This window comes from Thamnophis sirtalis, unplaced genomic scaffold (genome assembly GCF_051295495.1).
Source record: "Thamnophis sirtalis isolate CommonGarterSnake01/CBP01778 unplaced genomic scaffold, rThaSir2_p1.2 scaffold_10, whole genome shotgun sequence".
NCBI classification, from domain to species: Eukaryota; Metazoa; Chordata; class Lepidosauria; order Squamata; family Natricidae; genus Thamnophis; species Thamnophis sirtalis.
In genome coordinates this window covers 1,601,650-1,623,820 of record NW_028261390.1, presented here as the reverse complement: position 1 = coordinate 1,623,820, position 22,171 = coordinate 1,601,650, and the positions used below count along the sequence as shown (strand labels likewise).

The window sequence follows — 22,171 nt, the reverse complement described above, 5'->3', positions numbered from 1 at the left end:
CACTGGCTTCTCACCCGGCCACCTGCCTACTCTCTTTGCACATTGGCCCATCTGACTGCCAGCGCTACTCTGGGAACTCAGCCTGTGGAATCCGGCACTCCGGGGGAAAGGAGACTCGGGCATGGCCTGCTCCCTGCATGAGGGGCTGCCCCCCACCCAGCCACGGCTTCCGCCTCTTGCTCCACTTCTTCACCAGTGGTAAGTGGGGCCATGGCCGAGGAGCAGGCAGGTGACTGGATGGGAAGCCAGTGGGCTGCTTTGGAGCCCGAAGCCTCAAGGAGCCGGCACGAGAGGCATGCGGGCCCAGGGGGAAGGCAGCCTTTTCAGCATCCTCCTCCTCCTCTCTTTGGAATGCCCTGCAGCAGCGGGGGGGTGGGGGGGCTCTGCCTTTGCAGAAAAAAAGTGGGTGCATGTGTAGCAGCCCTCCTGCAGCATCGCCTCCCCCGCCCCTCTCAGTCCCAGAACAGCGTCTGTGTTTCCACCAAGGGCCGCCCACCCACCCACTGGGCAGATTGGAATGGACACCGACCTCAGGAGGAAAGCGGGCATGGGGCGGGGCCGATAAGGCCACGTGGAATGCAGGGAAGCATGGCAAGGCCACGGGAAAGGGAGTAGGCCGCTTGATCCCTTCTCCACAGTCCTGCCATGCTTCTCTGCCTTCCACGCAGCTTTCCGCTTGCTTGCTTTTGCAAGCTGGCCACAGGAACACTGGGAAGGTCATGTGGAAGGCAGGGAAGCATGGCAGGATCGTGGGGAAGGGGGCAGAAGCAGCTAGCTAAGCCGCGACTCACAGGCTTACCTGCCAGACAGATCAGAGGCGCAGTGCTTCAGGCAGGCAAGCTGCAAAGCAGAGAACGGGTGAGGTGAGTGAGCGTTGACCAGGAAACCAGTTCAGGAGCATGGCCAGGGTGTCATTATTACTGGTTCGGAAAGGTTTGCCAGATTTTTACTACCTATTCGGCCGAACCGGATCAAACTGGTAGGAACCCACCTCTGCATGTGCCCCATCTTGAATCAAAATGAACAATGCAAATTATAATCCCTTTGCGGAGCAAACTGTAATCTAGAAATGTCTCAGTTCCCCCAAATTCCACCCCATTAGGATTTAGAACTTTATGTACTTTTCGGGGCGATCAATTAATTTGTCTCTGTCAGCCCATTTCTTCTGATCAAAGGTTCAGGGTCATTTTGGCAATGATGGATGTCATTGATGGCTAATTCTCTCCTTCAGGGAATGCTTAGATATTGAGCAATGGTAGGAGAGCTGTGTTAGTCCACAGGATCAAAACATCAGAATGCCTGTGATGTTTCTCACCAACACATTTTAGGAAAAGGCACACAGAAGCTCATCCTCATTTGGTCAGATGATGAAAATCGTCTGAGGATGTGAACTCTAGGCCTTAAATACCTAGAAGCTTCTTAAATATATACATTTTAAAAAAATGCACTGAGGAAGTGTGATGGACACATGGACTATAGCACGATTAAATGATATTACAAGTTGTCCAAATATGCTTAATGGCCACATTAATCTAATGAAATGTCAATAAACACATTTTGCCTAATAAAATACACAAGATAGAAATAAATTATTCAAATACAAGAGGGTCTGTTGATGGACTATATATAATTATTGGAAATGTACTAAGCCAGGGCTGTCATATTCGTGGCCCGCAGGCCAGATGCGTCACATCCTGGCCACACCCCACCCAGATTAGCAAAGGAAACGTCCCGATATGTCACATGATGCCATGATGATGCAAGTTTGACATCTCTGCACTAAGCAATCAGTGAATCAACCAAGCCAGTCCCAACCCTAACCCAAGGCCGGCTCTGTCATCCAGTGTGTGCAGGGATGTCCACAGGTGTCATCATAAAAGACAAGATAGGGGCTACATTGGTACAATTAACACTTCACCTGTTTGTCAGGCACTGTGTTCCAACTTCCATCTTGAATTTTTGACATCTCTTAGCGTGACAGTCATCGAGGGGGATAAATAACTTTCTCAGGCCCTGGGGAACCAGTCTCGCTGGGTTAACCTTCTCCCATGTGAAGCTCTTCAGAAGTTGTTGCAGTGGTCCAAGCATCAAGAGGGCATCTTCATAACCTCTGTGTGTCTTAATCGCTTTAGACAATGCAATGCTTGCGGAAGACTGGAGTCCTTATGAAGAGCCTATGAAAAAGCTAAGGATTACTTTGTCCATTGGGGTCAGGGATGAAAAGATCAAGCATAATGAGAATGGTAAGTGCAAAAGGTGGTCCTGAGTTGGGCCTGACTAGTTTGGAACCACAATCCTATTTTGAGACCAAGGAAGAGGAAAGGAGACCTTTTTCCTAAAGGCGCATCCTGCCAAGTAACCTCGTGGTTGGAAGAGCTGGTAAGAAGAGCTGAGTTCTGCTTGGCACAGAAATAACACAAGGCTTACCGGTACTCCTTCGTTCGAGGGATCTTGTCCAACACCGGCGCTAGGCTTATTCTGCCCTCCACAGGGAGGCTTATGAAGCACCTCCTGGCAGCTTCTCTTTGCCGAGTGTTTGCCTCTGCTTCAACCCCAAAGAGTTCACTTTTCCAATTATTGAAAGCAACTCTCACCTTTCCCCCAAAGTCTTTGACCACCGCAAGGAGGTCAAGTGATACCAACTCAGTAAGCTGGGATTAGAATGAGGAGGGGAAGGACCTAACTTGGCCTGCTTTTAATGAGGGTTTGTTAGGACAGCCAAAGACAAGAGCAAAGCCGGGGAAGGGTAACAGTTCAAAAGGCAGCAGAATAGGATGTTGAACTTACAGGCCAGCTCTGAGGACAAGGGATGGGCAGTGGGACAACAAGTCCACTAATTGGGATGCGGCTGACTCTGAGAGTTTCAGCAAGTGGCAACCCTGGTTGAGTTCTGAAACCTTAAGCAGCACCTGTGGGGGGAGCCATCTGAGGATTCGAGGGCTGTGGAGTCCTTGGTGCTCTCTGAGCTTGGATGGGTTTTTTGGGAGAAATGTCATTACCCAACTAGCTAACATCTTCAGCACTAAAGACAATATCTAGTTGGGCAATGAACTATCTCTAGAAAACAAGAGCCCAGAGGCCACTCCGGATCCTGCAGTTCAATCCTGAGTTACAAATATTCTCTTCTTTAGGTAATTCTAGGTCTCTTTGGCCAAACTGGGAAGTTCAAAAAGAAACCTCAAAATGCTTGACTGCTCGGAAATAATCCTATCTTCCCAATTGTCATAGCAGCTGCCTAGATCTTGGGGGAGAGGGAGGGGGGAGGCCACTCCAATGCCTTTAAATCTGCCAGTTTCTTCCTGCAAGTGTCTGTTCTGAGTGTGGAACAGGAAACCAACTTCGAATTACATCTGGTTTTAGCTCTGAAGGTCTCAAGGTTAGTAGAAAGAATGCCACAACTGTTCAAGGAATCTGAAGATGGCTTTGCTGCAGACAAAAAGAAATATGGTAAGTATTGAAAGTGAATTTTGAAAGAGAATGCTATGTCATAATTTATCATTTTACCCCAATGTAGTAAAGTAGACCATAAATATCTGTATGCACCTCAACATCTATGAATTCACCTTTTATCCCCCCCAAATGTAAGACACTAAAGCTCTGATGCTGAATGTCTCCTCCTCTTCCTCCTCTTCATCTTCCTCTCCTCCTCCTCCTTCCTCGTCCTGGTGCTGAAGGCTGCTTTAAAGCAGCATCTCTTAAAAGACCCTTCTGTAGTGGAAAGAAGAGACAACGAAGCCAAGCGATGCAATATAGGAAAAGTTTATTGAATGCGCAGGTTCAAACATGCCAAACAAGCATAAAAAGTTTGAACCCCGAAAGGTTCTTAAAGACATACATTTATAGTGCAAATTACATCAACATCTGTAGAGGCAGTATCTAAGCATATAAGGTAATGAGAGGAACCAAAAATGTCTATGCCAGATGGTCATCGGTTACTATTCCAAGAATATACATGGTCAGCGCCTTATAGATCATGTGTGACATATAGAGAAACAACACAGGACATATTTTTGCAAGATAACAGGAAACTCCCTGTCTGGGTCGACTTGTTCCCAGATGCATGAAAATACTTACTGCCAATTCAGCAACTGTCAGCAATTGCTTTCTGCCAATGGTGCAAAACCTAACTTTGATCAGAATATTTGATATTAAACATGAACTATAGAACTGTTAGCCATAATTAGGTCTTTTAGCCCACCTTACTTCCAAGGTGAAAAATTATAGATGAACCCAAAAAACTTTTGTTTGTTGGTTATATATATGTAAACAAACAAATATCAGTGATAAATAAATAACCTACTAGAAAGTAGCATAAATATTTTTCATGCAATAATACCCTGTATTTTAAATACCACGAATAAAATAAAATAAAATAGAGCCCCAATGATGCTCCACAGATGCAGTTAGAAGCAAAAATTGAAATCGCTCAACGCAGAATCTGCTAACGTATATTTTTCTTTTTGTGTTGATTCCTCTTAGAAGCTCTGTTTAAAAAAGGATCAAAAATTTATGATAACTGGAAGCTTTTTGGCTGGAATCTCTACTATGTTTCAAAAACAAATGAAAGGAAAACCTGGCACGATGCTGAGTACTTTTGCAGCTCCAGAGATTCCCACTTGATCTCTATCCTGAATGAGGAAGAACAGGTTTGGTATTATTATTATTATTATTATTCTCTTCCTTCTCATATTTGGGGGCTTTCAACACAGCAGTCCATTTTGGCTCAATGCTGGCCTCTTCCCATCCTTCTCTGCTATTGTTTTAAATTTCCATGCACAAGTGTTTGATAACTTTTTGCAATTTGGGTTGCATCATAACTGGAGGGTTTTAAGAAGAGATTGGACAGCTCTTTGACTGGGATGGGATAGGCCCCCTGCCTGAGCAGAGAGTTGGACCAGAAGACCTCCAAGGTCCCTTCCAACTCTTGTTATTTTGTATCTTAATTGACCAGGACACTCTACACACTGGGGTCTGAATTAGAAGATCAGAAGTGACAGGCCAAAATGGCACCCATTCAGAATAAACTCTTTGATTCCCACTCCCCACTCAGAAGGCTGCTAAGCGGTGGGTTTCAACCGGCATTACTGCTGGTTCGCTTCGTGTGTGCACACTGCATGCCCGCATGTGCAGCTCAATGGAAATTCTTCTGCACATGCACAGAACTAAAAAAAATATGGTGGCGATGATGGTGGTGACCGGGGAACCAGTTCAGGGGAGTGGCCAGCCTGGGTCGCTGCTGGTTCTGCAACCCAGGCCAGCATACCAAACTGGGCCGAACCCATAGGAACCCACCTCTGCTGCTAACCATGTTCTTGGCATGCTCCCGTTGAACAGGGGTTGGGTATAAAGGTAGAAGCCCCTGTGTCCCATCTTCATAATCGTGATATGCCTTATCACACATAGCATGGAGCTGATGTTTCTTCAGGCAGAACGGAGTTCTTTGGCAAACAATAGTGAACTGTTCGTTGCTCGTTTTAGGCACTGCGGCTACACAAACCCAAACGGAATCTCTTGAGTGTGGAATCCCATTTTGTGAAGCTGCCCTTTCCTTTCCATTTTTGTGTCTTTGTAGAAGTACATCTCTTCAAAGCTCAACGAGTCCGCCTGGATTGGCCTAACGGATGAAAATGTGGAAGGCCAGTGGGAGTGGTCGGATGGTTCCAGATTAATAGTACAGTGAGTGTCCAGGATATGGTCGTTTGAAGTCAACCCCTCAACCCTTACTTCAAACACGTAGCTTAATTCAATGAATTTCTTAATTTAGGCCCCAGGCAGCTCAGATTGGCATGGGTGCTACAGAGCATGCTTAATGCTAACAGAGCTTATGCTAAGCATAGAGTTTACGCATGCTTCCTGTACCCAGATAAAATCAAGAATATTAGGTTTTATACAGTGGCCTGCTGTCACGTAACCTGCTGAGGAAATGGATTGGATTTCCAACAGATTGAACCATGAACAACCCAACCTCGCCTAATGTTGTGTGGACCCAGTTCATTTGTGCCAATTCTTGCTCCAATGCCATCTATGCTTCAGCATGGGGCAAAGGTTTTGGCCTCAGCCTTATGCAATTGGTCCTCTTCTCTTTTGCAAGCGAGCTCTCCAAATTCTGGCCAAAGCAGCACATATTGGCTTGATCTTGCATCTCCAGGGATCCCGCAGTTATGACACCAACCCTCCCTCTCTCTCTTCTCAGATACTGGGCCAATGGCAATCCCAATCGATCCGCTAATGATGGCGAAGCAGATGAAGACTGCGCTGCCATAAAACCCTTAGGAAGTGATTTGAACTGGATCGATGACAATTGCCAAGAACTTAAAAGATGGGTTTGTAAGGAGAGATTAGTTGCAGGTTCCAATTAGTTGGAGAGATTAGTGTCTGGCGACACATAAAATTTATTAATCATGTTGACCGGCACATTAAAGATGGAGAAAAAATGAGGAATATGACTTTTTAGAACCAAAATCTATCAGATTTCTATTGCAGTCAAAAAAAAATGCACTTCCAACTATAAAGGTCACCAGTACGATGCCTTACAGAACCCATTTTGTAATGACTGTTGTTGTTTTTGAGTTAGTGCATGGTTTGAAAATGATGTGGAAATAATTGCTGGGTTTCACCTGAACACAGTAGGTTCTTTTAGGATTCCTTGAGTCTGAAAAGAAAATGGGATCAGGGGGCCACAGAGTATAGTTTTAAAAAGTCATCTTGTGTGTGTGTGTGTGTGTGTGCGTGTGCGCGTAGAGGGAGAGAGAGAGCAGAGAGGGGGAGAGAGGAGAGAGAGATGGGGATGGATGGATGTGTAAGAACTTGTGACGTGGGTTGGACCAAACAGACCCAGGACGTTGTTAGAGCCATATCTATCTCATTACTTCACTTTAGAGGTTGGAGAGGGACAAAATGGATCTGATGTTAGTTTGATTTTAATCCCCTCCCCTGGAGTTCGCAGACTGATGTTTTGTACGTTTGAGGATTACATCCCATAGTGGGGACAGCAAAAGGGAGCTCAGTGGAAATCGATCAATTCTGGATCCAAAGAACTTTACTGCACCAAGAGGAGGGGTGGGATTTGACTGGCCTGTCTGAATGGTTTTTGTCTGCCCCAACTAAAGGCCCCTGGCATCAGTTTCTATAGCTTCATAAAGAAACTCCTTAGGTCTCTCTGTGTTGCCGTTAAAACATTTTGTGGTTCAGTCATTAAGTTGTGTCTGACTTTTAGCAACCCGATGGACCACAACACATCAGGGATGGCACTATATCTATCTATCTATCTATCTATCTATCCATCCATCCATCCATCCATCCATCCATCCATCCATCCATCCATCTATCTATCTATCTATCTATCTATCTATCTATCTATCTATCTATCTATCATCTCATCTTCTGCTGTCCCCTTCTCCTTTTGCTTTCCATCTTTCCCAACACCAGGGTCTTTTTTCCAAGGAGTCCTCTCTTCTTATTAGGTGGCCAAAGTATTTGAACTTCAGCTTTGGGATCTGTCCTTCTGAAGTTGTCAGTTGGAGTTTATTTCTTTTAGGATTGACTGATTGGATCTCCTGTTAGAACACAATCCATAGAATAAATGGGCTGGAAGAGATCTTAGAGATCTTCTAGACCAACCCTCTGCCCAAGGCAGAAGTCTTTATACAATTCTGGACAGTGTCCAATCTCTTTTTGAAAACCTCCAGCGATGGAGCACTCACAACTCCAGGAGGAGGCAAGCTATTCCACTGATTAATTGTTCTGACTCCTAGGTTAGCTCTCTCTCCCTCCCTCTCCCTCTCCCTCTCCCTCTCTCTCTCTCCCTCTCTCTCACAAGTTTCCATCTACTTGATTTCTAATCAAGGCTTAGCACACCTACTGGAAGATTTAGGGGAGATTATTCTGGGACGGTCCTGTTTTTTGTGTGTTTGGGCCTATCAGCACTCACATATTCAAGCCAGAATTCAAGAAACAACAACCCAACAAATATTTCTGAGACAAGACGAACGGTTCCAATATCTAAGGGGTTGCCCCAGAGAAGAAGGGGTCAACCTATTCTCCAAAGCATTTGAAGGCAGGACAAGAAGCCATGGATGGAAACTGAACAGAGGGAGATCTTGCCTGGAACTAAGGAGAAATTTCCTGACAGTGAGGACAATTAATTAGTGGAATGGCTTGCTTTCAGAAGTTGTGGGTGCTCCATCACTGGAGGTTTTAAAGAAGAGATTGGACAACCATTAATCTGACATGGTAGAGGGTCTCCTGCTTGAATAGGGGTTGGACTAGAAAACCTCCAAGGTCCCTTCCAACTCTGTTATTCTATTATTCTGTTTCGCGCATTTGTTAAATGCCATGAAGTTCAGCAACTGGCTTTTTGTATAGTTATTTTTGTGGGACTTTGCATATTTGCACGAATGAATTTCATGCACAGATGGGAAACTGCTTGTAACTTTCTGCTGTTTAAGAAGATACTACAATCAGCAACAGGAAAGGGGTTGTTTTGTTTTTCAAAATGTTTAAGATGTGCACAGGTAATCACAATCCGAAGGATAAGCCAGCTTGTCAAACAAACATTGCCAGGAGACGAATTACAGCGATTGGAGTCTATTGATCTTTTGCCAGAGAAGTGAGCTATGACCGAAGGATTTGGCAGAAGTCATCCACAACTCTAAAAGGTTGTTGAAACAATACCTTTCTGCAGGTAAACCTGTCAGAATTTTCTTTACAGAGCCAAACCATTGACCTTTGCCATGGTTTTTGTTGTTGCTGCTGCTTTCTTTTTTATATATTTGAGTAGAGAACGGGAAACACCAATTTTATCCCATTCCCCTTGGACTGGGGTCCAGTTTACAAGCTGGGATTCTTTTCACTCTGCAGTTAAGATTGCTCCAGCAATTCCCAGGTGTAGCACAATTTTTTTTAATTTCAACACACTTGTCCCTTGTGAAGGAGGCGGGGTCTGGCTTATATTTCATCCAGAAACTGAAAAAAGGAGAAGGAACCCTAATTAAAACCATCATTTCGTTATCACCTCAAGGGCTTCCTATATGCAGATCTTTAAAATGATATATGATTTTATAGGAATCCAATGAACAAAATTAATCAAGAGTCTAGTGGCTAAGGCACCAGGTTCGAAAGCGGGAGACTGGGAGTTCTAGTCCCATCTTAGGCAGGAGTTGACTTTTGTCCAATTGACAGGAGTTCTAGTCTTGACAGGGGTAAATTTGGGTTGATCACCAGGAGATGGCGAGTTCTAGTCCCACCATAGGCATGAAAGCCAGCTGGGTGACTCTGGGCCAATCACCAGGCGACAGTGAGTTCTAGTCCCACCTTAGGCAGGAAAGCCAGCTGGGTGACTCTGGGCCAATCACCAGGCGACAGTGAGTTCTAGTCCCACCTTAGGCAGGAAAGCCAGCTGGGTGACTTTGGGCCAGTCCCTCTCTCTCAGCACAACCCTCACTCACAGAGTTGTGGGGAAAATAGGAGGAGGAAAGAGTGTCCGTTTTTTTCTCCACCTTGAGCTATTTGTAAAAATACTAAAGGTGGGGTACAAATAAGTGCATAAATAAATTGTTTCATTGGGTTTAGGTCAGCCAAGAAAAAAATACTTCTAATTATTTAATGTTTACCTTTTAATATTCCAAGGATTCTCAAACTTTGTAGGATTGGCAGGGCCAACTCTGAAGTTTATGCAAGTGAGCCAAGGAGCAGGGCTCCGGTCAAGCTGAGCAAAGATGCTCAGGTTGTTTTTAAAAAGTCAGGCTCAGATCCTCCAATCCATCTCCCTTCCAGGGCTACATCACCACCCCACCGGCCAATTTGAAAACTTCCGTTCTAAGGGTGGTTACACTTCCTGTTCTTTGCCCTATGCTCATGCTGCAAATGGGCTATTCCTCTTCTAGGAACAACTTTGGGGGAGATCCATTTTGCTTCCCAACAGGCCAGTCTTCAGGGGAGCCAGTCCTTGAACTCGGGACCTGCCAGCTTTGGCGCAGCTGTTGTTTTTTCCTTGCTGCGTTCAGTTTGGATACAACTAGGAGTTCCCCATTTTCACAGATGAGACCCAGAGTGGCTAGTCATGCCACTAGACCCTCCACTTTCTCTTCCAAGGAATCCAACCAGTTTGCATTTGGTGCAGGTATAATTTGGGTCCTCCGCAGCGGTGAATACATTTGTGGCACAAAGTTTGCAAGTCATCACAGGCTCTTTTTCTGCCCTCTTTTTCTGTGACTTTGTCAATCTTCATGCAAGGGCTCCCAATAAATCCAAAGCAAGCACAATCTTTTTATATAATCCTTTTCATGCTGTAGTCTTGGGGGGCGATGGGGAAGGGGGCCTTCCCTCTTGTTAAAAATGAGTCTTCATTTCCCTTCTTGTGACTAATGTTATAATAGTACTTAAGTACTCAAATGGTACTTAATAAGGAACTGAAGGCAAATCAGGCGTGTTCTTCATAAGCATTGGTATCATGTCTTTGTTGAAAAGTATAGCTAATCAACCCACAAGGGGGGGGGGGATCAGTCAGCTTTCGGGGGGGGGGGGGAAAGATTTACAGTCATACATTTTCAGTTAATGTAAAAAGGAATAGAGAAAAAAAGAAATCCATCTCGTTTAGTTCTTTGTGTACTTGTCGTACACACACAAACACACAGCTCCTCACACGTTGTTTGCTAAGCTCCCAAAAATCATATGGAGCAACAAAAAGTAAAAGGTGGTTTGCAAGCCGAAAAAAGTTTCCTTTTCCAATGCAAAAGGGAAACAAGCAATCAAAAGCGATTAACACGTAGAGAGCGATTTTGAGGGTACATATTTGTTTAAAGGAATGACTGTTTTTTCTGGGCTAAAAAAAAGACCCTTGGAAATTTCTTATCTCTGCTGAACTCACCCTGGAAACTTCTTGTATACCTGGAGATTGTGTGATACATTCTTCTCAATAACTTACACTCTAAAGGCAGGAGAAAAGATTAGTTCCGGGACTCACTGCGGATGATACGGTGTCTTTCCATCAATCCACTGCCAGTTTCTCTCAAGAAATTGCAAACCAATCCAGATTCCTTGGTTTAACGTTTGGGACTGTGACTCCAGAAATAACTGCAAAAGACAAAAACCAAAACCAGCATCTCTCTAGAGACTTTTCTGCGACTGAGACTTTTCTCATCTCAAAACCTTTGCAGGAATGGGACTGTCTGGCTTGGTTTTCCCAATCAAGTTAACCAGAAGGGACAGGCCAATTTCAGTGCAGAAGGCCTGGTGTTCAAAAAAGGGAGATGCAGGATAATTTGGGCTTGAACAAAATTGAACCAAAACTGAAGTCTTTTTGAAAGGGCAGCCTTGCTAGCTGGGAAGGGGGAGCACAAACCATTTACAGATCGAGGAAGGGTGCAACATGTCACGAAGAGGCTGGAAAGGGATTTGAGATGCAACAGTGCAACCAGAATGCAAAACATCATACTGGATCAAAAGCAGAACTTTCAGATAATTTGGCCACCGCTCGAAAGAAACTGAGAGAGGGGGCACTTGAGGAATTTGCATAGCATGACATGGTATCTCAGATTTATGCTTAATAATTGAGGCACCTATTCCCACATACCCAATTAGATCAATGGGGGCCGAGTAGTGGGTCATGGGGACTCCAAAAGGGGTTAACTAAGCTGGTCAGTAAATTCCCAGGGGATCAGATTTGCGTGGGCATAAATAGCTCCTTCAGGAACTTCTTACTTAATTAATTTTTTCCTTCCCCAAAACTGAGACAAAGTCCTAGAGAAACTCCACAAAATAACCTCTGCCTTGGGTGATTGTTGGATGGATTGAAACCTGGACTTAAGGAGAAACTTCCTAAGAGTGAGGACAATTAACCACTGGAACTGTTTGCCACCAAAAGTTGTGGCTGCATCATCACTGGAGGTTTTTAAGAAAAGACAGGACAGCCACTTGTATGGAATGGTATAGGGTCTCCTGCTTGAGCAGTGGGTTGGACTCGAAGACCTCCAAGGTCCCTCCCAGTTCTATTTTGATTGATTGATTGAGTCTCTTCTTGTTGCAGCTATGGGACATAGAGGGAAATGGGTGAGTCCTCCTTCCTGTCTCTGGAATGTGGGTCCCTTGGACCTTGAGGAAAAACAATGAAACAGGAAGAGAGGCAGAGGGTGTCAGCCTTCCCACTCTGGTTGCAAAAGTTGGGAGGTTGAAAGCAATCCCAGATCTCCCTGCGAGAAAGACCCTTACAGAGTTGGGCTATGAGGCAAGTCTTTCGGATCCTGTGACCCGGTAGTTTTGACCACTAATACTCCTAGGTTCCACTTACCTCTACATGGGGATGGATGACAATAACCAGCGTTGTGTTTATAGATTCACAGATCTTCTGGGCCTCATAAAACGTCATTAAGTTGGAAAAGATAAAATAGAGGCTGCCACTCACCACCGTCCACCCGTTATTTATCATTGCAAGGGTGTCTTCTTTGAACCATGCAAGAGGCAGAGAAGGGGTGAAAGGCATTTATTGGGAATTTGTTTGTACAGTAGGATTGTGCGCGCATATACTGTATTTTTCGGACTATTGTGGGAGGCAGATTCAACCGTCAACCAGCAGCTCATGCTAAATCATGTTGTTGTTTGCTGCAAGGAGGCAAATTGCTGGAAGGCTGGGGGCTGGCAGGTGGGTGGGACTTTGGCAACATTTGCTGTATAAGATGCACAGACATTTCCACCCACTTTTTTTGGGGGGGGGAGTGTGTCTTATACACCGAAAAATACAGTATTTATTCAGAGTCTGCATGAGAATCGGAATCCGGCTGAGTTTGGATTGGATCTTCATTTCCCCAAGAATGGATCTGAATCTATTCCACTCCATTACTTGATGTTAGCAAAGTTGCACTTCCTATTTGTTTATCTAGATTTTAGGGTGCTGCAGAAAGTGAGTTTGGGACAATAGCATTATTCTGTAGGACTGTTCTCATGGATGCATACCAAACACATTCTCAAAACACCTCCCCACCAGCAATTTTCCTCCCTCTCACAGTGCCTGGAGGCTGATAGGGGCTGGATGGAGAGCAACAGGTTGAAACCAAACCCTGGTAAGACCGAGTGGCTGGGTTTGGGGTTCGTTGGCCCAGGAGAATTGCCACCTTTGGTCTTGGATGGAGTGGCACTACCTCAGAGAGCAGTTGGCGGCTGTGGCCAGGAGGGCCTTGCAGGTTGTGCACCAGTTAGGCCCTTTCCTGGACCAACAGTCCCTACTCACAGTTACTCATGCCCGTGTCACTTCCCATCTTGACTATTGCAATGCGCTCTACATGGGGCTGTCCTTCAAGATCATCCGGAAGGTCCTTTCGGTGCAAACTGCAGCAGCCCACACGGTTTTGTGCAGACCTCGGTGTGCACATGTATCACCTCTCCTGCGGGAGCTGCATTGGCTGTTGATTTGCTTTTGGGTGCAATCAAGGTGCTGGTTGTCACCTTTAAAGCCCTTCATGGCTTGGGACCAGGTTATCTAAGGGACTGTCTCTCGCCAGTCACATCTACCCGACTCACCAGAGCGGGGAGGCGGGGAATGTTGCGGGTCCCGTCCCCAAGGGATATACATCTGGTGGGACCCAGGAGAAGAGCCTTTTCCGTAGTGGCTCCCTCTCTCTGGAACATCATTCCCCTGGAGATTAGAACGGCCCCCACTCTAATACTCCTCCGGAAGGCGCTGAAAGCCTGGTTCTGCCAGCGGGCCTGGGGAACCCAGAGGGGGATGGAGCCCATTAAATGGCTCATTTGATCTGCTGTCACTGGGGTGGGAGGTGATTTTATTATATTATACTTTATTAATTTATTTGATTTTTTAAAATTAGTTTTATTGTTTTAAATGTGGTTTTATATTGTGTAAGCCACCTTGAGTCCCCGTGGGCGAATAGGCGGCAATATAAATTCAATAAATAAATAAAATAAAAATAAATAAATTAACATCCAGATGAGCATAGATGAACTCCAAGAGTAACATTAGACTAACATTCGAGAAGTAAACAATACAGCAATCAAGGAACTGCCGAACAAGCCAACAGTAAACAGCTCCACCAAAGAACCACCAAGACTATCCCCACTAACACTGACAGGGCAAGGCACTAGAATATAAACAGAGAGAAAACCCCACTCCTTCCACGAGGATGATGTGACCTAGTTGGGTCATGAAATGTCTGCAAGAAAGCAACTAAGCTCAGAGAGCACCGGGGACCCCTCTTTTCAACCCTGAGCTACCAGAATTCTCCTGTCTTGGAAATACACTATCATCTGCACAAGATGTATTATGTGAAATCCTGAAGTTTGATATATTCTTTTTAAAGCAATTGCACCTCGATGGTGACGTCATCAGCAATTCAGAACAACATCTGCTGAATTAAGAACATGCACATGAGCCACACAACTTAGTTTTGGACATTTTCAGATGGCCAATTGCCCCGTCATTGCTGTTATATTCATTTGAGTCTAACTTTCTGTCTAAACATTGCAGCATCTTCAGCATCTATAGTTGTAGAGTGTTCCACCCACCCCGTATCCTGAGAAACTTACCCATAAGTGTCTGCATTTCAGCCCTTTCTTCGTATAATTGGGCCACTTGATGTATCATCTTTTCTGCTTCATTGAGGATGTCAGAATCTAGGTGGTTAGCAACAGATCAGGTCAGGAACATCATAAACTAAGGAGAATATTCCTGACAGTGAGAATGATCAACCAGTGGAACAGCCTGCCTCCAAAAGTTATGGGTGCTCCATCACTGGAGGCTTTCAAGAAAAGACGGGACAGCCATTTGTCTGAAATGTTATAGGGTCTCCTGCTTGAGCAGGACTTGGACTAGAAGAAAGATCAGAATTCTCTCCCTGCAATTAATTGCTTACCTTTCAGGGTTTCCAGAGATTCATTGTGCTGTAGAATAAAATTTCGAATCAACTTCATGGCATCGGTGTTTTGCCTGATATGGGCCGAATCAAAGTAATCTAAAATAGAAGACAGCAAAAGAAGAATGTATAAAGTCTGATGCCACGTGTCCACTTGCCCAAATGGAAAAGTGTGTGTATTCCCAAGTGAGTCTGGAACTAAGGGAGTTTTAGGACACCTTTAAAGAGTTTACACACTGTAACTATTGTTTTTCTTCTTCTTTTGCTCTTCACAAGTCAATCTTAACTCCTGGTGACTATGTGGACAAGTCAGTGCACTTTTCCGGGGCAACTTTGTCTTGGCAATTCCTTCTTCCTAGAGCTGAGAGGGTGGGACTGACTCAAAGTCACCCAACTGGTTTTGCGCCCAAGGCAGGACTAGAACTCACGGTCTTCTGTTTTTTAGCCAGGTGCCTTTAATCACTGCCCCAAACTGGCTCTCATCTTTGCACTAGGAAGAAGTCATTCTCGGGCAGAGCAAAAAGGCATCTTTTGTAACTTATGTTGAGTTCCTACTCCCCCCAAAAATAAAATAAAATAAGATAACATAGAACTGGGCCTTTGGGAAACTATGTTTTATAGCTGACCGAAACCTGTTTTATTAAAAACCAGGATACTGGCGACCATGGATTTCATATTGACTCTTGCATCATATTTAGCCAGGGAAATAATATCCCCCTTTACTTCCATGAAAGCTCTGCAAAATAAAAAAAAAACCTTCCCCACCCTTGATTACAGGTCGTCCTCAACTTATGACCACAATTGAGCCCAACATTTCTGTTGCTTAGTGAAACATTTGTTAAGTGAGTTTTGTCCCATTTTAGAGCCTGTCTTGCCACAGTTGTTAAGTGAATCACTGTAATTGATTAATTAGTACTGTGTTTCCCCGAAAATAAGACTGGGTCTTATATTAAATTTTGCTCCAAAAGATGCATTAGGACTTAATTTCAGGTTAGGTCTTATTTTCGGAGAAATACAGTACTAAATGCATCCATCTTGCTGACCATCTTAACTGGGGCTTATTTTGGGGGGGTTCACCGACAAATGCACTCCCAACAAATCCTCGCTGCCAAAACCGCCGTGACAAAATGGCGACTTTAAAAGCGTGCCGACAAAAGCACGAAAACAACGCAAAAACAACGGTAACAACATTGTTAACCCTAACCCTTACCCTAAACCTAACCCTAACTCTAACCCTAATCCTAACCTAAAAACCCTAATCGCCCATTTATTGGCGCGGTTTTGTCAGCGCACTTTAATGGGCGCGCTTTCAACGTCGCCGTTTTGTCGGCATGCATTTGTCGGCCGCATTTGTCAGGTCATGATTTTGGGGATTGGGCTTATATTACGAGCATCCTGAAAAATCATGCTAGGACTTATTTTCTGGTTAGGTCTTATTATCGGGGAAACAGCCCACAGTTGTTACGTGAGCCACTGCAGTTGTTAGGTTATTTAACATGATTGTTGAGTGAATCTGGCTTCCCCATTGACTTGCTTGTCAGAAGATCACAAAAGGAGATCACGTGACCTGGGACATTGCAGTAAATGTGAGCCAGATGCCAAGCATCTGGATTTTGATCATGTAGCCATGGGGATGCTGTAAGGGTCTTAAGTGCAAAAACCGGTCATAAGTCACTTTTTTCATGTAAAGTCACGGACCACCTGTACTTTTCCAGGTTCTTCTGGGTTCAAGTGCTTCTCCTCTAAAGACTTCTGTACAGTGCATATGATCAGTTAAACGGGGGAAATTCACACATTGCAACACTGCAACTCTTAGACGCATGGAGTTCAGAGGCCGGGGAACTGGGACCAAGAACCCATGGACACTTTTTAATGATGCAAGGCCTTATATTTGGCTGGTGGTAAAGTCCAAGCAGACCAAAGTGCCACTGCTGTGAACAAGGCTGCTTTCCTCCCATGCCATTCCAAGCAAGGACCTCACTGGGAAGTGAAAGAACCTTGTGGGAGAGTTGGTGGTGGTGCCTTTCCATTTGGAGATCATTCTGCAAAAACAAGGCGCTGACTAGAGAACTCACATTTCGTGTATATTGCTGCTGAGCTGGAAATCATAGCCAGGCACAGGAAACCCAAACTCCATTTATGCAAGTTGGTATGCCAAATATCAGAGGTTCTTTCTAAGAGGACACAAAAGAAAATGATCCTCTTACACATAGTCCTCGACTTATGACTACAATTGAGTCCAACGTTGCTGTGGTTAAGTGAGCCACTTGGCTTTGCCCCATTTTATGACCTTTCTTGCCACAGTTGTTCAGTGAATTGCCGCAGTTGATAAGGTAGAACCCCGGTTGTTAAGTGAATCTGGCTTCCCCCATTGACTTTGCTTGAAAAAGGAGAAATATTAGGTGAGATTGGCCTAAGGGCTTCAGAGAGAGTTCAGCTGTCTATCTGTCTCTCTGCATTTTCTTGGAGGATGTTTCGCTTCTCATCCAAGACGTTTCTTCAGCTCTGAATGTCTATGGAGATTCTCAGTTGCCTTTTGGAAAAGCACCTTTGGGTCTACAGCTGTGAGGGTAAACCTGTGGCACGCGTGCCCAAAGTGGCACACGGAGCCATGTGGTTTGGCACGAGCAGCGTTGCCCGTTCCTCTTCCAGTTTTCTGGTGTGCACGCGTGCAACAATCAGCTGGCCTTCGTGCATGTGGCAGTGCCAGAAACTGGAAGAGCTCGTCTTCCATTTTCCAGCAAGAACATGCGTGCTGGCCAGCTGATTGCCCCCCACACATGGGTGCCAGAAACCGGAAGACTATCTGGCTGGCACGCATGTGCGTGCTGGAAACCGGCAGTTTATTTTCTGCTGCGCAAGCCCCCTGGGCAACTCCTCTTCCAGGTTGTGGCCCTGACGAGCATTCTTGCATAGCACACGGATGCTCCCTTTTCGGCGCTTGGTGCCGAAAGGTTCACCACCATCACTAGTCTACAGTTTTCACTGCTCTTAGTTCTTGAAAGCACAAGACCAGGAAAGTATAGGAAAGTACAGGAAAGAAGGAATAGTAAGGATGTCTTGCAATGAGATATTTGTTTAATGGCTATTTTATTTTTAAAATTACAGCTAGTCCTTGATTCAAAACACTTCTTTAGGGACCATTCAAAGTTAGAACTGAAAAATGCGACTTATGACCCTTTTTCACACTTATGACCATTGCCGCACCCCCATGGTCACATCATCAACATTCAGACAGTTGGCAACTGTCTCACATATATGACCTTTTGCGACTTTCTGGCAAGCAAAGTTAATGAGTAAATCAGATGGACTTACCAACTGCAATTATTCCCTTAATGACTGTGGCGAGAAAGGTCGTAAAATGGGGCAAAACTCACTTACCGTAACTCTTGGCATTTGCTAGGCTCACTTTCTATCCCCAAGTCTGAGTGATCAGCACATTTCAGGGAAACAAACCCCACATTTCTTGCTCATCTGCTCTCTGGTCCAGGCGTCTGGTTTCCCTCTGATCCTATGTGCTCAACAGCCTTGACTGCCAATTCCCATCCTTTCCCAGAACTCTTCCCACTCCCCTCTCCCACATGTCCTGCCATTCTTCAGGACACACAGCTAACTCACCTGGTGGATAGGGTTCTCTGGTCATAGTTTCATGGATGTCTTCTATCTTGGGTTTCACAACCTTCTTCTCCTTAGCTTTTGGTGCTGTAGAACCATAGCAGAAACTTTGATTATTTGAAGGCACTGATACCCCTTTTTGTTGCTAATATTTATTATGTTGCTATGAAGGAGGCAGGAAACTCAGTTTGGGGAATGTAAATAAATCACCATTTTTGCATTGACTTGTCCCTTCTGCACCCAGAACTGTACAGATCCCACTTTATGTAGAGCTATTAAGAATACAGAATAACAGAATTGGAAGGGACCTTGGAGGTCTTCTAGTCCAACCCCCTGCTCAGGCAAGAAACCCAACAGCATTTCATAGAAATGGCTGTCCAATTTCTTCTTTAAAAACTCCAGTGATGGGGAACCCACAATTTCTGCAGGTTCCACTAATGAATTTTTCTGGCTGTCAGGAAATTTCTCCTTAAATCTAGGTTGGATCGCTCTTTCTTAAGTTTCCATCCGGAACTTCTTGTCCTGTCCCCAGGTGCTTTGGAAAATAGGTTGACCATCTCTACTATCAGAAAAGGTGGAGCAACAAAAGTTGGCCCATTCAAAGTGGCAATGGGAGTAGTTGGCTTCCTAGAAGATACCACTAAGAAACATGTCCTTTATTTATCTGTTTATAAATAGTGTGGTTTCATAAAATGTGCTAGCTTACCTTCTATTAATATCTGTAATTGTCTTATTTCTCTATCTCCCATTTTAGCTCCTCATTTTGAATATTCTTTCCTTGGATTTTTATTCACCTGTTAGGTCAGATGTGGAATGGAAAATTGAAATTATGCCTTGTTGAGAAATTATTTTATGTGTATTTTGCCTTTCAGCCCAGATGGAAGTCATGGTAGAGAGGTGCACATGACTTGTGACCCAGAAGTGCAAATCAAAGAGGCCCCTATTAGCTCCCAAAATTCAACCCTCATAAACTGGATTTGTTCAATGAGACAATATTGGCTTTCCATGCAGAAAAACCTGAAACGGGATTCAGAAACAAGTCCCTGAGTTTTGAGTTCTGAAAAGCTAATAAAAGGTGTTGTAGTTCAGGGTTGAAATGAAGGGTCCCTGCTGTTCTCTGTGCTTGGTGGTTTTGTTGTAGATGTTCCGTTACCCAAACCAGGTAACATTTCAGTGCTAGAAAGGAGTCTGGTTTGTGGAGAGGAGGAGGAGGAGGAGGAGGAGGAGGAGGAGGAGGAGGAGGAGGAGGAGGAGGAGGAGGAGGAGGAGGAGGAGGAGGAGGAGGAGGAGGAGGAGGAGGAGGAGGAGGAGGAAGAGTCTTCCGTTTTCCAGCATGAGCAGCTGATTGAGGAGGAGGAGGAGGACTATGGGCTCCTTAATGCTCTCTGAGCTTGGTTGTTTTCTTGCAGATCTTTCATTACCCAAACCAGGTAACATCATCAGTGCTAGTCCTGATGATGTGAGCGCTGATGATGTTCACTAATTTGGGTAATGAAATGTCTGTAAGAAACCAACCAAGCTCAGAGCGCACCAAAGACCCCTCAGTTCTGCAAAGCAGAGGCCAGAGGTTAGCCTATAGTGATGTGTCTTTGCACAGTGTAGCCTCATCAGAACAAACTTCTTACCTAGCCATGTCCCTCTTGGTGCACCATGGTTTTATATCCCTGCTGTTCAACTCCTTCTTGGGACGTCTCCTTTCAACAGCTTCAATTGTCCTTCCTGTATAATGCGGAAGGTTCCAGAACTCTTAGAGTGCAGCATCTGCTGCTGACCAACTGGAGCTGGTGAGCTGCCAATCAACAGAAAAGAAATCGTGAATTCCACACCTCACTCTCCTTTCTCAGAGGGTTATACAGTGAGGGTCATCTTTATAATGCTACGTTCAGTCAAGACCATTAACACTAAGCCTCCAAATAGTTGGTTTGTAAGGGTTCCCCGAGCTCGGTCAATCATACAAAGATCACATGGAGACCACTCCCAAGATGGAAGCTTCCCTCCCACTGCCAAATACCGGCTACACAGAGCCTTAGATCTGTTCTACATGAACAAAGCCTTAGATCTATTTTACAAGACCAAAGAGACTCAGATGGGAAATGGTTGGTTGTCATTTAGATACGCAGCAACTCCATTCTTGGATGTAGATGAGAGTCAGAGACACACGAGTATTTAAAAAAAATGCTCACTAAGCAAGTTCTCATACCAAGTACACAAACATCTCTATTTCCCTCTGTTTCCTGGGACAGCCACAGCAACCAAGAGAGAGGGGCTAAGTCAAATAAAACCCGGCACATCATTAGAAGCCAAAGTCACGAGGCTATGTCTGATTTACTTTGGCCTTGTCATGTGTGCGAATTCATTGGGGAAGGCAGTGATGTTAGGCATGGTTAGTGGAATAGGAAAAAAGGGGCAAGCAAGGAACAGCCTGGTTTGATTCTATTAAAACCGATACCATGATGAACAGGGCCGCATGGAGAGCACTTGCCTATAAAGTCCAAAAGAGTCAGACAGGATTGAATGGTAAAAACAACAACAATGAAACTTAAAAGTTTTAAGCAAACATTTAGCCAGCCTTAAAAGTAAGGTGGGACCTAAAAATAGTTTCTATCTGGATTTGTAGCTGGGCTTCATGAGGAAGTTGAAATTAGACAGGGCAGCCCAGCTAGTGATGGCCTCCATCCTGAAGTTGAACTATAGCCAAGCCAGTTTCCAGCCAGGCTTCCCTGAGGGGACCCCATCATGGCTGCCCTCCCTCCCCAAAGACACCTCAACCCTTCCCGCCAAAACCTGACAGACCCCACTTCTTTTCTTTTATTGGCCCTCGGGGGTCAGGTGACTCTGGATGGGCCTCTTCATGATTAGTTGGCTCTCATCTGTCATGGAAGAACCGCCTCCCTGAGGAGGTGATAGGCCCTTGTGCTCCTTTTTCCTTCCCCTTGTGGCTGTCCTCAGGTTGTCCCAGCTGTCAATCAAACAGCAGCCACCAATCAAAAGGCTGTTGTTGTGAGAAGGAAGGAAGACAAGATGGCTGCCTGAAGCTCTGCCACCACACACCATAAGGCAGTGTTTCTCAAGCTTGGCAATTTGAAGATATCCGGACTTCAACTCCCAGAATTCTGGGAGTCGAAGTCCGGACATCTTCAAGTTGCCAAGCTTGAGAAACACTGCCATAAGGAAATGGCTGAATAAACAGAGCCAAAGCCGGGTGTCAAAGTGAAGCTTGAAACTAAAAGATAGGCAGCAGCATCCAATCAAAGGGCTGTTGCTAGGCATGAGGCAAGAAGGAGGGGAGACAAAATGGCTGCCTGAAGTTCTGCTGCCTCAGTCCTCATGAGCAGATGGCTGAATAAAGAGAGCCAAAGCTCTGTTTATCAAAGTGAGGATTGCAACTAAAAGGAGTTCTATTGCCTCCCAAAAGACCCCTCTGCCATTGCCTTTGAAGTGATCCTCTGCCACCAGCATCTCCCTATCTCACTGCTGCCCAGTTCAGGGCCCACCATGCTTTAGCTGAGCAGCTGGGATGACCTCCATGCTCTGGGGGCCCTACTAGGAGCCTCTCCTCTTGGCATGGGCTCCCAGCATCATCCCCCTCTCACCCTCCAGGAACAGGATGAGGCAGCATGCAGGGTTGGCATTCTGTGAATTGGTCCACTAGTAAATGGCTTGGGCCATTGTGAGGCGGAAATGGGCACACAGTACCA

The 22,171-nt window shown here is 45.0% G+C and overlaps 2 protein-coding genes across 8 annotated transcripts in view; both read right to left on the bottom strand.

The window, feature by feature from the left end:
* The window catches only part of LOC148043715 (macrophage mannose receptor 1-like), a 187,615-nt gene that overhangs the window by 71,163 nt on the left and 94,281 nt on the right, over positions 1-22,171 (bottom strand). The window lies entirely within an intron of this gene.
* LOC148043719 (C-type lectin lectoxin-Lio2-like) lies at positions 2,291-20,245 on the bottom strand. Of its 7 annotated transcripts, none has more exons than XM_087723726.1 (8): positions 19,180-19,269; positions 18,477-18,560; positions 16,934-17,032; positions 14,859-14,957; positions 14,533-14,619; positions 12,287-12,438; positions 10,925-11,073; positions 2,291-3,426 (listed from the first exon to the last, which is right to left on the bottom strand). In XM_087723726.1, exons 1-7 carry the CDS (start codon positions 19,220-19,222, stop codon positions 10,960-10,962), a joined length of 678 nt encoding a protein of 225 aa, XP_087579852.1. In that variant the 5' UTR covers positions 19,223-19,269; the 3' UTR covers positions 2,291-3,426; positions 10,925-10,959. The 7 variants fall into 7 exon arrangements, with proteins under 7 accessions (XP_087579852.1, XP_087579848.1, XP_087579850.1 ...); XM_087723722.1 differs by lacking the exon at positions 2,291-3,426 and adding an exon at positions 3,744-4,628 and having other exon boundaries at positions 10,964-11,073; XM_087723724.1 differs by lacking the exons at positions 2,291-3,426; positions 19,180-19,269 and adding exons at positions 8,467-8,964; positions 20,099-20,245 and having other exon boundaries at positions 10,964-11,073.